The sequence below is a fragment of the Solanum tuberosum genome, unplaced genomic scaffold (genome assembly GCF_000226075.1).
Source record: "Solanum tuberosum cultivar DM 1-3 516 R44 unplaced genomic scaffold, SolTub_3.0 scf00088, whole genome shotgun sequence".
Classification (NCBI taxonomy): domain Eukaryota; kingdom Viridiplantae; phylum Streptophyta; class Magnoliopsida; order Solanales; family Solanaceae; genus Solanum; species Solanum tuberosum.
In genome coordinates, this window is record NW_006239011.1 from 1,818,053 (window position 1) to 1,830,529 (window position 12,477).

Genomic DNA, 12,477 nt, shown 5'->3' on the forward strand with positions numbered 1-12,477 from the left:
AATAATGACACATTTCTATATTAATTAACCATTTAACTTTAAAATGTCTATTTTACCCTTAATGAAATGATTTGTAGCTACACAAATTTCTATCACTCATTTTAAACCACAAGTTTTAAAACGTTTCCTTTCTTTCTTAAACTCTGTGCCGAGTCAAACTACCTCACATAAAATGGGACAAAGGGAGTAAATTTTTAGGGTGTTACAATTGTAGTGTGAAATACTCATCAATGAGATTGGTTTGCGTGATCTGAGGCACTAATTAGATATAAATTGGCATATTAAGAGTCAGTCATGGAACCTTGAGGGATGCATATCTTAATGTAGTATGAATTATCCTAAATAAAGGAAGTAACACGAGATCATTATGATGTGATTATAGATTGATCAAAGAAGTCTTATAGATTGCTTGAGGTGACGAGTTTTTTAATTCAACACGAGTATTGTGAGTAGTAATCTTACCATAATTGTGTTTTATAACTTTTATGATTTATATGTGGTTTAAAAGTGAATGTGTTGCCGAATATTTGGAACTTGCATGTGGTACAAGTCTTATGATATTGAGATTGTTATTCGAGATGTTCTAACTTTATAAGAAATTGTTCATTGATAGTTGAAATAGGATTACCGTTATTGAAAATATTTTGTTACTTACTTGAGAATAAGTATTTTGACATATGTTTTTGGTTAAAATTTTATATTTATGATTTCATAAGAACTTAAATGACATGTACCATTTGAAATGCTTTTAGTGTTTAAAAATATACAAATGTGAGTAGACCTTGATGAATTTTGTAGCTAATGGCGGGTTCGTTAGACCTGGTGCGTCTAGTAGTTATAGCTTATCGATATAGCCCTTGCTAGTGGGAAGATAGATCTAGCATACTGTTACTGATATCCCTCGAGTAGGGATCTACCGATATGAATATTTGACTGTTTTACGAGGAGTTCACTGTTATTGGTTATATCTTAAAGAAGAAGGCCACACTGATTACATGATTAATTTCTGGAAACCTCCCAAATATAAATTTGATATGAAAGTGGTTTTATGAGTTTATTGCTAAATGTTTATATTGATTTTGTCTACATGAACAAATAAGATGGAATATTGTTATCGTTTCTGAAATGACATTTATTTCATGATTTTGATTACCATACTAGCATGTTTTCTGACTCGTCCCTCATTAAAACAGTTTTGGTTAGGTGTTATTACTCACTAAGCTAGCATCTCATTCCCCGCTAAATTTTTACAAAGCATACATGTGACGTTGATGAGAATTTCACTAACTAGAGCTAGCAAGTTGAAATTCTATGGTGAGCCCTGCACTTGTTTGCATGGGTAGCAAGCTTATTTATTTGTTGTGAACCTTCCTTTGAACTCTTAGAGTCACTCTATAGTCACTTCATTTACTTGAGTCATTTGTATTCTTTCATTTTTTTAGACATCTGACTAGTGTTAAACCTCTTTCCATTTTTTTGGAGATGAATTAGTATTATTGCGTGGCAAGAGATTGTTCATGGATATTGTGCCTTGATTTGGAGAGGTTGTTAACTATTTAGCTGATTAATGAGATAGGGAAATTTGGATAATCCCAAAAATAGAGGAAACTTTGCCCAATTTTTTGTAGAATTTTATTAACGCTTGTTTTGGATTTCTCTTCCTTAGCATCGGTCATGGTCCCAAATTAGGTCTTGACAATAACAATTGTTATTTATATTTATTTATTTTATTAATGATGTCAAAAAAATCATATTTTCTTATCTTTAACAAAAAAAAATGTTAGTCTTCACCAAACATAGAATAATTGAAATTTAAGAAAGAGAAAGAGGGGGAGAGAAAGACCGAAGAAAAGAGAAGGAGAGAGAGAAAGACAGAAGAAAAGAGAAGGAGAGAGAGAGAGAATGTATATTTATTCATTTTGGCTATTAAAGTATAGAACTTGTACTAAAACTCATAATTAATGCTATATAATATATTATTTAAGTAATGCCTATTTTATCATTGCAACTTATATAAATTTGTCAAAGCTCCATGATTGTCATAGTTATATGTATTGTAAATACAAATTATAAGTTGCTTCTCTCGGACCCTTAGGACATTGGGTTCTGTCCGTTGAGGGATTTAAGGACTGACAATCTTCCTCAACGAGCTAATTTTTTTCCAATCCAAACCAACTCAATTCTCCTCTAAGTAGTTTTAAATTTTAGATATGAGCTTCGTTTACTGACAATTGATAATGATTTGAAATTTAATTTCAAAGTGGCAATGATTTATTCCCAACCAACTCGTGGTTTAATAATCTAACATGCAATTGGAACAGTTTGCATGTTTTAATTTTTAAATGTAAAATTCACATTCATGGTCGATCAAATTCATATTTAAGATTTTTGTTACAATTTTTAGTTATTTTTATATGTTCAAACAAACCATGCATTAGATCAAGTGTGGCTCATTAACCAACTAAAAATTTCAATTCATAGAGCAAGTGTGTGAACTATTGTAAGAGCAAAAAAGAAGAGACAATGAAACTCCCAATTATCCTTCAATCGACACCCACATAAATGCACTTCACTTGCAAGAAGTGTGGTCAAAGGAGCCATTTATTTATTTATTTTGTAATAAAATAGATTATTATTTTCAGATAAAGCATTTTGGCATTTTGTCTAAATTTTCCTATAAATTAACTCTAAGTTGAGTTAACAAGGTGGAAACTTGAAAGATGAACAAAATACCATAAAGAAGTAGTATTAAGTATCATTAACGTTTTTATTGTTGGGGTACAGAATTCGAAGTTTTAATAATAACAAATCGAAAGCTGTTTTAATAAGACAAATTTGGCAGCTAATTGACTAGAGCAACCAAGTACTAAACCAACTTCATTAACCTCTGCTAATTACAAAAATTATTTCACCCACCTGCCTCTGGTTCCTCTTTTCTTCCCATTATAAATCAATATCCACAGCTGAAACACTTGTAAATCTCAGGTTAAGCATCAAAATGCGCTTTACCAAATCCAAGTGTAGGTAGATCCAAAGAGGATAATAATAATAATAATAATAATAATAATAACGTTAATAATAATACTTGCATACATTTACTCTCAAGCCTCCAGATTAAGGTCTCTGTGAGTGTATACAATTTCTTTATCACCATCAACAACTTGTCCAGATCCCCTTGCAAGCCTACAAAATAAAAAGATTTACCACTACGTCAGTGTTTTAAATTTCATTTCAAAGTGCAAACATAAAAAAGTTACAATATCTTCTTATGTCATAAAACCAGAAAATGGCAACGTCAGTTTGGCGTACTACACCAAAGCAGAAACTATAGTTTCATGTTCCTAGAAACCTACTAAAACCATCTAACTATTAACTCAAATAGCTATATTATCGGACCTGTCGATTTCTTTGGACTAAATATCCTTCAAAAGTCATGCTATCACAAAGGAATGAATGAATCATCATAAGATTTATAGTAATACAACCAAGCAGCCAATCATTCAGGGAGAAATGCTATAAAAAATGTGGTGCTCAAAAAACCCAACTGGTTATTTTTAGGGAACTGGAAGAAACAATTTTGAAAATGCTAACTGACTATTTATTTCTAGTAAAAAAAAAAAAAAGATTACCATGAGGTTGCATGTGCAGAAAAGATGGAAGACATTCTGTAGGACTAGGGGTCTAACTGAAAGGGCATTATTGCAAAGAGAAAAAGCACACAATGTTTTTCCCCTCATGGCAATGTCTCATATGGAGTTCCCAGATAACTTCTATTTAATGCAGCATAATTGCCAGAAAGATATACAAGTCATTTGACTCATATTCAGAGAGCTAAAGGCATCATACCATCTAGTTGTCAGCAATCCCTCAACTCCAACTGGACCACGAGCATGAATCCGACTTGTACTAATCCCCACCTATGCAGCCAAAAAACAATGTTATGTTGCACTGTGAAATAAAGATAGCAGGCAGCATACAATCCAGATCTACAGATCAATTTTATACCTCTGCACCAAGTCCAAAGCGGAACCCATCACTAAATCTTGTGCTTGCATTATGAAGTACAGCAGCACTGAAAAGTCAACATTACATTAAGATGATCAAATATTATTTAAAATGTTTCACATTAGCAGCTGTCATGAGTAGCAACATGTATGGTCTTGGAAACATTTGAAATCCTAGAGGTCTTAGCATATAATGTTTCAAGAAACTATGTGTGCAGGAGGTTGAACATAAAACATACAGAGCAATATCGAACAAAAGAAGGCAGTGGCATGTATGTATACCTGTCAACTTGACGTAAAAACAGTTCAGCAACTTCTTTGTCTTCAGTAATGATGCTATCAGTGTGAGCACTGTCAACGAGTGAGGTACACATAAGCATTTTGCAATTCGCATAAAAGAGATTCAAATAAAATACATTGAAAATGACATACAACAGCCTTAAAATTGAATAGTTATGAGAAATGTAACTTGCCTTCCATGACGATGTATGTGCTCTATAGCAGTATTCACATCTTCAACAATTTCCACGGTGCAAGCCAGTGCACCATATTCATGATGGAAGGAATTTGCTTCAGGAATACTAAGCACTGAGCTTGCTTTAGGTCCACCAAACAAAGATACACCTGCAAATGATGCAAACATCATTTTACATATCTTCACATCTACTAACTGTGCTTTCAGAAAAAACAATTGGACAAAAAGCCTAACATTTGGTATATTTAAAGAGATAATGGCATAAAACATAACCGAACTATGACTTTTTCACGAGCGTCACACCCTAAATACAAATTGTTCCCTTTTCCTACCTTAACTATCACCATCTATGTATTAAAACACACCTTGTTAGGTAGATGGGTTCAGGTACGAAAAGGGAACAACTAATAGTTGGCCTAGACCAATTCAAGGTGTGTTTTTATACCTAGATGGTAATAGTTAAGGTAGGAAAAATGAACAGATAATTGGGGTATGAAACTTGTGAAAGTGATGGTTCAAGAGTGTTTTTTACCATTAACTCATTTCTAAAACACATGACCTACTTATTTGCTGGTAAAAGATATAGCTTGAATTCATGCTTGTATGTGGTTGAAATCTATAGGATCCCTAGCAACTTTCAGCTAAACATTTAAAGGAAAAATACCATTATCTGAAAAATACTGCTAGGAAATAAACACTATAACTCCAGTTTACAGTTTCAACTGAGAATGCAAGAATGCAAAAGTATAATAATCAAAATCCTTTAAAGACGTCAAATAAACTGCAAAGAAAATTTTAATTAATAACAAAATATAACAAACTCGGTCTATGTTGCTCGGACTCTTCAAAATGTCATCGGGTGTGTCGGGTCCTTCAAAAGTAGTGCATTTTTTAAGGATCCGACACGGGTGCGGAAACAATTTTGGAGAGTCCGAGCAACTTAGAATTCAGTAATATATACATTTCATGTCATGTTGGTGAAAGTTGGACTGACAGATGATAGCCATAAACATATGTACAAATTCGAAGTATCTTGGGAATCTTTAGTTTTACAGTGAAATTTAGAGGATCTCTAGTTTTACAGAAACTCTAATTTGCCAAAAAAGTTGAATTACTAGGCATTGGAATGAAATTAACCTAAATAAATCAGAGTAGATAAAGACGATTTGTATAGCAGACTGTTCTTTATATTAATCAGAGTAGAAACACAGAATTAGTATATTTGACAGTTTATGAATGAATGGCAATCATGAGTGTCTCCAACTTATTTGGGATGGGATGAGTTGATCATCCTAAGCTAGAAGTTGAATTCTAAAAAAACAAATATGACACGAAACTACATAGAGAATTACAACAATGAGAAGAACTTTGAAACACAAAATGGACCAAGAGGTGCCTTGAACTAACATTATAAAATATACAAAGTAACGAATGAAGCAAAGGATGAGCTCTGAGAAGCATGACAAAAGATGGATTGGTTTTGTATCCACAAAATAAAGGTTTAAACAAGGAAATAAGAAGAATGCTCAAATCATACTGAACCAACAAATCAGACGACACAATGCACGTTCTGTCAACACACTTGATAGATATGATTTAATTATAACAGCCACTAACAGCAGAAAAAGAAAAATGAAGATGCAACTAGTTATAGAATAACCATCAAGAGACCATGTCACTACCACACTTACCTTTAGATGCTTTTTTACTTGATTAAAACTAAGCAGTCAAACAGAGCTCATTTAGAAGCTTAAAATATAGGAGTCTGCAGAACAGGCCTCACCTTTTACTTGAAGTTCCAGAATCAGGTCATTAAGACCTCCAGTTTGCACCAGATCCTCATGAACGAGAAGCGTTTCCTATATAAAAAAAGTAATTAAGCAAATGATGTTAAAGATGTATATTACATGATTGATACTGGAGATTGTATTAGGACAAAGAATTACAAGTTACCATTGCATTGCAGGCTGCTGGGTAATCTGTTTTTGCATCCAACACAATACGTTTGGCCATATCCAAGTCAGCAGACTTATCAATGAAAACGTGGCAAATACCATCTGGAAGAAAATGAAGCAGCTTCACCATCTTAGCACACTTGCTATCAAAGAAGCAAATTGTGCATATAGCATGTAAAAGTTATAAATAATTGTGATAAGATATAAATTACCAGCATGGCCAAGAACAGGAATTTTTGTTGCAGCTTTAATTTGAGAAACAAGTTTATTGCTACCTCTTGGAATAACAAGATCAATAACATCATCAAGCTGGGCAAAGGGAAAAAAAGATCAGAGCCAAACTCACATCTCATGTACACTTCTATTTGATTTATAAAAATGTACCTTAAGCAATTCAGGGATCTCTTCTCTAGAAGTCACTAACCCAATAAGTCTTTCACCAACAGTTGGAGGAATGGATGAGGTAATCACCTGATATAAAAGGAAAAACCAGAAAAGGAAAGTGGAATAGGTGAAAAGCTGTACATCAAGTGGAATACCATGGAAAAATGGTCTGAGAAAACATATCATAATCTCAACTGAACCTTGTGTAAAATTGCATTTGATCTTTTAGCCTCCTTCCCTCCTTTCAACAAGAGGCCATTCCCACTTCGGACTGCTAGAGAAGCTATCTGGCTCCACAAAATAGTGTATAAGGGTTTGTGAACATGTGAAGAAATAAACCAAGAATAGACAATTCAAGCATGTATCAGCGCCATTATAAAATGGAACATAACCTCACCCCCTGGCATTAAGAAAAAGACAAACTGCTGCACGAGTACCATGGAAATCCAACCACTCTGCTTTTATTTTTCCTTTTGATAGGTTTTTGTAACTTAAAAAGGAACTACTCTATAAGAGAGACATGTAACTGGCATGCAGTAGAACTTTTGGATAAAAAAAAAGGAATATGATTTGCAGCCCTGCTTACCTGTACCAGTGCATCAGGTCGTGACTCAAATATAATCAGGAGAACACCCAATGGAGATGATGTTTTCTCCAATATGATTCCATCAGCAAGCTGGATAAGGTTATAACATTCCAGAAATCAAGATTACATCCAAGAATGAATTCAAAGATAAATCAGTGATCAAATTTTCGAGTCATAACTGGATGCTCTTTATCAGTATTACCTAAAATTCCAACTTGGCCAAGCTTCTCCATGGTTAAAGATACAATAGAGTGAAAAATAGTTGTCTATACCATTTGATTTTCCATAAAACAACATTGTTAGCTTTTTCAGGTATACAACTAGTGACAAAGACCCAGAGGACCAAGGAAAATTTAGCTATTCACTAATATTATTCGTCGCTACTTTTAGGCTGCCTTTAAGCAACCAAAATGAGCTTCAAGTGCATGAAAGCCACTGCCTGGATTTCATTCAAGAAGTACTCGATAAAGAAAATGGGATAGATTGAAGAATGGGGCAGATACTATGTGCTACGAATACACTGCTAGTCTTTTGGTTGCGGAATTTCTGCTCTAAGGGAAAGAGATAAAGATACACTCTCTTCACCCACTCTCTGACACATGTATTAGCCTATCCACTATATTGTCTGATCCACTACATTGTCCAAGGCTTCAGAAAGTTATTTCATGTGAAGCTATTTCAAAAGATTCCTCTGCAAACTGATCTTTGTTCCTAATCTCAATAAAAGTAATCTTCTTGTACAAATATTGATATCTGGTTTATTCTCCTCGTCATTTTGCAAGTCAAAGAGATAATATTTAAAGTCATGTGGTAGTGCCCGAAAAGCAAGATTCTTACCTCCGTCCTCTTTAAAATGCGGCCAACTGGCTCATCCATGTTAGCAAGCACACGGACTGAGTTTGCAAGACTTGAAATCTATAATTAGTTTCAGTGAGATTACTAAAATAAGTATGTTATCTTGCAGTGAAAATTATTTACACGACATTATCTATCATAAGTGAGCAATGTCTTACTTTTCCTGGTTTCATAGCTAACCGAGATATCAAAGAATTCTCATATCCAGATTGTTGAGCAGCAGCCACATCAGCTTCATTTTCAGCCAGGATTTCTTCTTCTTTTGCTTCCAGTGCATCAGCTATATCTAGCAAAATTTTACTCCTTTCTTGAGAAGAGAGGGTCTGAAGTTAAAGGAAGAAATAGTCAGTAGCCACATCCATGCAGCTCTACTGCAATTTATTATATTTAGATGTCCTCTAGATATAATACCTGAAGCCGCCTGGCACATTCCCTCGCAGAAACTGCCATCTCTCGAGCATCAAAATCTCCTATTGATGCCCATTTAATGGCTTCACGATGAAAGAGAGTGCCAACACGTTGTCCATCTAGTGCTTTAATGATATTATTGTTGGCAAAGCCACTTGAACCACAGAGAGAAAGGGAGAGAGCCAATCAATAAGAGTTGACATATAGGGAGCAACACTAGTGGTGTGCAACCACAACATTACATGAACAGATTGAAGAGCAATACTTTGCTAAATGCAATATGCTTCCATCAGTTACTGATTTGTGTTCATTTTAAACTGAACGACTCATGTGATCACAAGCATCTTGTTTTCCTCACCTTTGAAAACTCCTTAGGCCTATTAGAGTAATTAGATAAAGCTCTTCATAAATTTGTTAAATTACTGCCTAATCTTTGTGAGGTTTGATGCAAAGGCAGATCTATACTATGGGTTCAACAGAAAACGTCATGTTTGGCTTAGACAGTAGAAATATATATAGATGAGCTCGCATGGCACACAAATTTACTCTCAACTCTATCACACCCAAAACTTAGGATCGGACTTGCAAAATCAAAGTAGAGGTGGTTCGGCCATGTGAAGAAGATGTGCGCGGAGGAACCAATAAGATGGTGTATGAGTTTGGATATAGCAGAATGTAATTGAGGTAGAGGTAGACCCAAATGAACTGCGGAAGGTGATTAGACAGGACATGATACATCTTCAGTTTACTACTGAGGGCCTGACCGTAGATAGGAAGGTTTGGAGGTCGAGGATTAGTATAAAAGAGTAGTAGGTAGCCGTGTGTTGTAGACTTGTAGTACTTATATGGAGAAGGCAGGGGGTTAAGGTATGCGTACATCCTACTACCCCATCCCTGACCCAACTTGTGGGATTACACTTGTGTATACTTTTTTGATAAAGAAAACAAAAAAGAAAATATAGGTTCAAAAGTTAATATCTATGCTTTTCTAGGATTTTCAAAAAAATACTTTGAAGCCATTAAATTAAAATCCTAGATCCGTCTGTTATGATGGCAGCATCACATTTTCCATGGTAAAATTGCAAGGGGGAATTTGGTCCAACTTATTAGCAATTAATGCAGCCATTTGTCGACGCATCAAGCAGAAGTTAGCAATACTGTAGAACTTCTTAAACACCTCTGCCTGACCAAAAGAGAAATTTTAAAGCTTTCTATCATCAAACTACAACTTTGGATCATGAACTTGGGATCGATCAATGCATATCCATAAAACAACATAACAGTTACCACTGAAATGTGCAAAGCTAATATACCCGAATTGAAAGCTAAAAGTTAAACTAATGTAGATAGAGTTCACAATGTCAGAGTTTTGTAAGTACTAGTACCATACCTAGTTATCACAACGGGAATGCCAGCATAAGCAGCATACACTGCAGCTTTTACCTTGGCAGTCATACCACCTCTTCCAACTCTAGACTTGTCTCCAAAAGTAATTAATCCCTCATGCTTCTCCTTAACATATGTATGAATTAGCTCTGATTGTGGATCGCTTGGAGGGCCAGTGTAAAGACCTTCAACATCACTCAACAAAACAAGAAGATCAGCTTTGAGCTCCATAGCCAATAGAGCTGCCAAACTGTCATTATCCCAAAAGATTCCAGAAGAATCCTGCAAGGAGAGCTAAAACTGTCATTATTATTAAGACAAACATGAACCAAGAAGAAACGCAAAATGAAAAATTTTAAAGACATTATCTATGGATACTAGCCAAAAGTTGAAAATCAGATCACGTCAAAAAAAAAAAAAAAACTGAAGATCAAATAAAATCAACATGATATTTTGGACATAATTTAAAAGAAACCAATGTAATAGAAGGGTTTGTGACATGAATAATGAAGTTAAAAAACAACATCCAAGTAAAGAGAACCCGTGTAACTCATGGTCTCAGAAATATCAATGATCAAGCAGGTTCCAAAGGATCCATATTTGAAACAGCTGCATAAACATTTCTCAAGAATTTAAGAGTTGCACTCTTGGTTGGTCGGTCCTATACACAAGTTAGCAAGCCTGTTTTATTTTCATAAACATAATTATTGAACTATTAGCGAAGGAACTCTTACAGGAAGCACCAGCTACAGCAAGTAGAGTATAAAAAACAAGAGAAATGATACCTCATAAGGAGCTTTCCGTGTGCTGATAGCATCGTTCTCATTAAATATAGGTACAACTTTTAGACAGAGCAATGAGTTTACAGTTTCATTGAGTTGTCTCCTAAAATCTGGATCTCTAAAGTCATTATCAGTCACCATAAGCTGAGCTGAGGTTACATCCAACTGTATAAAGGTTAGAGACAAAGTGGGAAGGTCACTATGCAATCCTTGAGCAAGGTATTAGACCGTAGAAATATACAGAGAAGTTCCAAAAACGAAAGTTTTACCTGACTGAACAACGTATCATACAGAGCCATGAGGCCATTCTGACCTACAGCCGCACAAGCCTTGCCATCAAGATCACCTTGAGGCTTTTGAAGGTCCGCAAAGCTGAAAACATAGACTTTCCAAGGATTAGTAAATATACTCGCGAGGAAACCTAGACCTCAAAATTGATTAGCAGGCCCGATATGGAATTTGCCTAAGGCAAGTTTCAGAATGAACTCCTCTCAGGTTCAACTGGGAGCTGTGAGACGTTACAAGGCCAATTTGCTATTTAGTACATAGAAAAATTGCTATTGAAATATGCCAGAATGAATCAGACATTTAAAGTAGTATTTTGTAAATGCCAACATGTAAAATATTATCTTTTTCGGGTAATATTTAAGAATACACAAAATCAGATGTAAACTTGTGCATATTTAAGGCAGCTAAGGCGATAGAACAATTTTTCATGGAAGTTTGTTAATTGAGTAGGAATTTAGAATGGAAAGAAAGAACCTGCTGTTAATGAGCTTCCTATATCTAAGGCGCTGACGGCCAACACCAACAGCACCTGAGGTGACCAAAATAACTTCAAAGCCTTGAGAGGTAAGTTCCCGAATCTGTAAGTAGTTTGTGAGGAAAGAGAGGGAAACATGACTGACTATTTAGTGGAAATTGAGGAAGCATAAGATTGACCTACCTGCTCACACAGTGATCCCATTCTTCCAAGTGCTAATCTTCCATCACCTCGGGTAACCACGGCAGTTCCAACCTTGTATATATGTAATTGTATTAACATTAGAGACAGGTTGGCCCATAAACAAGCCACACTCCAATCTAAAAAAGGAAAAGGAGGTATAAAGAGAGAGAGAAAATTGGGTATGTTACCTTAATAATGATTCGTTTGACATCCTTTACAAATGCCCGAGCAGGATCAGCGGAATCCATTGTTAAAGAATACTCCTATGTTTCTGCTGGCTGGCTGGCTGCTGCTGCTTGGGTTTACCTAGTAGTAGTATATAGTGAGTAGTAGAATAAAAGAGATGAGTGATAACTTTCTATCCAACTTATATATAAACACTGATTCGCCCCTCACGTAGGTTGAGGGGTTAGAGAAAACGTAGGAGATCGACTCACTAGGTTTGTCCTTTTCTTTTTTTTTTAATAAATAAAAATATTTTATGTGGCATTCATTGTCAATAGAGCAATTACGGTATGCCACGTCTGAGGGTACTTTTGGAAATTTGAAATGAACAAGTCATCAGAAAAACAAGGACTTCCCCCACTTTTTCTCTCTCCTTATTTCTCGCTTATTTAATCATATAGCCAAATCACGACAAATTAGGTCAGAAAACTAACTTGTCTCTTCCTCACGAGTTTTCGCAAATTCCTTTTT

General features: G+C 35.1%; 1 protein-coding gene across 2 annotated transcripts; it reads right to left on the reverse strand.

Moving 5' to 3' along the window:
- Window positions 1–2,721: 2,721 nt before the first annotated feature.
- On the reverse strand, window positions 2,722–12,172 carry LOC102594541 (delta-1-pyrroline-5-carboxylate synthase-like). 2 transcript variants are annotated; one of them, XM_015308529.1, is made up of 20 exons: window positions 11,970–12,172; window positions 11,782–11,853; window positions 11,598–11,701; window positions 11,105–11,207; window positions 10,839–11,000; window positions 10,058–10,347; window positions 8,671–8,821; window positions 8,418–8,582; window positions 8,242–8,319; window positions 7,405–7,494; window positions 7,019–7,105; window positions 6,819–6,905; window positions 6,647–6,743; window positions 6,433–6,536; window positions 6,263–6,338; window positions 4,478–4,628; window positions 4,287–4,355; window positions 4,006–4,072; window positions 3,847–3,917; window positions 2,722–3,183 (listed from the first exon to the last, which is right to left on the reverse strand). In XM_015308529.1, exons 1-20 carry the CDS (start codon window positions 12,027–12,029, stop codon window positions 3,102–3,104), a joined length of 2,166 nt encoding a protein of 721 aa, XP_015164015.1. In that variant the 5' UTR covers window positions 12,030–12,172; the 3' UTR covers window positions 2,722–3,101. The 2 variants fall into 2 exon arrangements, with proteins under 2 accessions (XP_015164015.1, XP_006346827.1); XM_006346765.2 differs by having other exon boundaries at window positions 10,058–10,335; window positions 11,970–12,170.
- Between the last annotated feature and the right edge of the window lie 305 nt (window positions 12,173–12,477).

Coding starts and splice junctions, on each gene's coding strand:
- LOC102594541 (XM_015308529.1), bottom strand. CDS start 12,029: ATGGATTCCGCTGATCCTGCTCGGGCATTTGTAAAGGATGTCAAACGA. Junction 11,001..11,104: donor ATGATACGTTGTTCAGTCAG/GTAAAACTTTCG, acceptor ACCTTTATACAG/TTGGATGTAACCTCAGCTCA. Junction 3,184..3,846: donor GGATTGCTGACAACTAGATG/GTATGATGCCTT, acceptor TTTATTTTGTAG/GCTTGCAAGGGGATCTGGAC.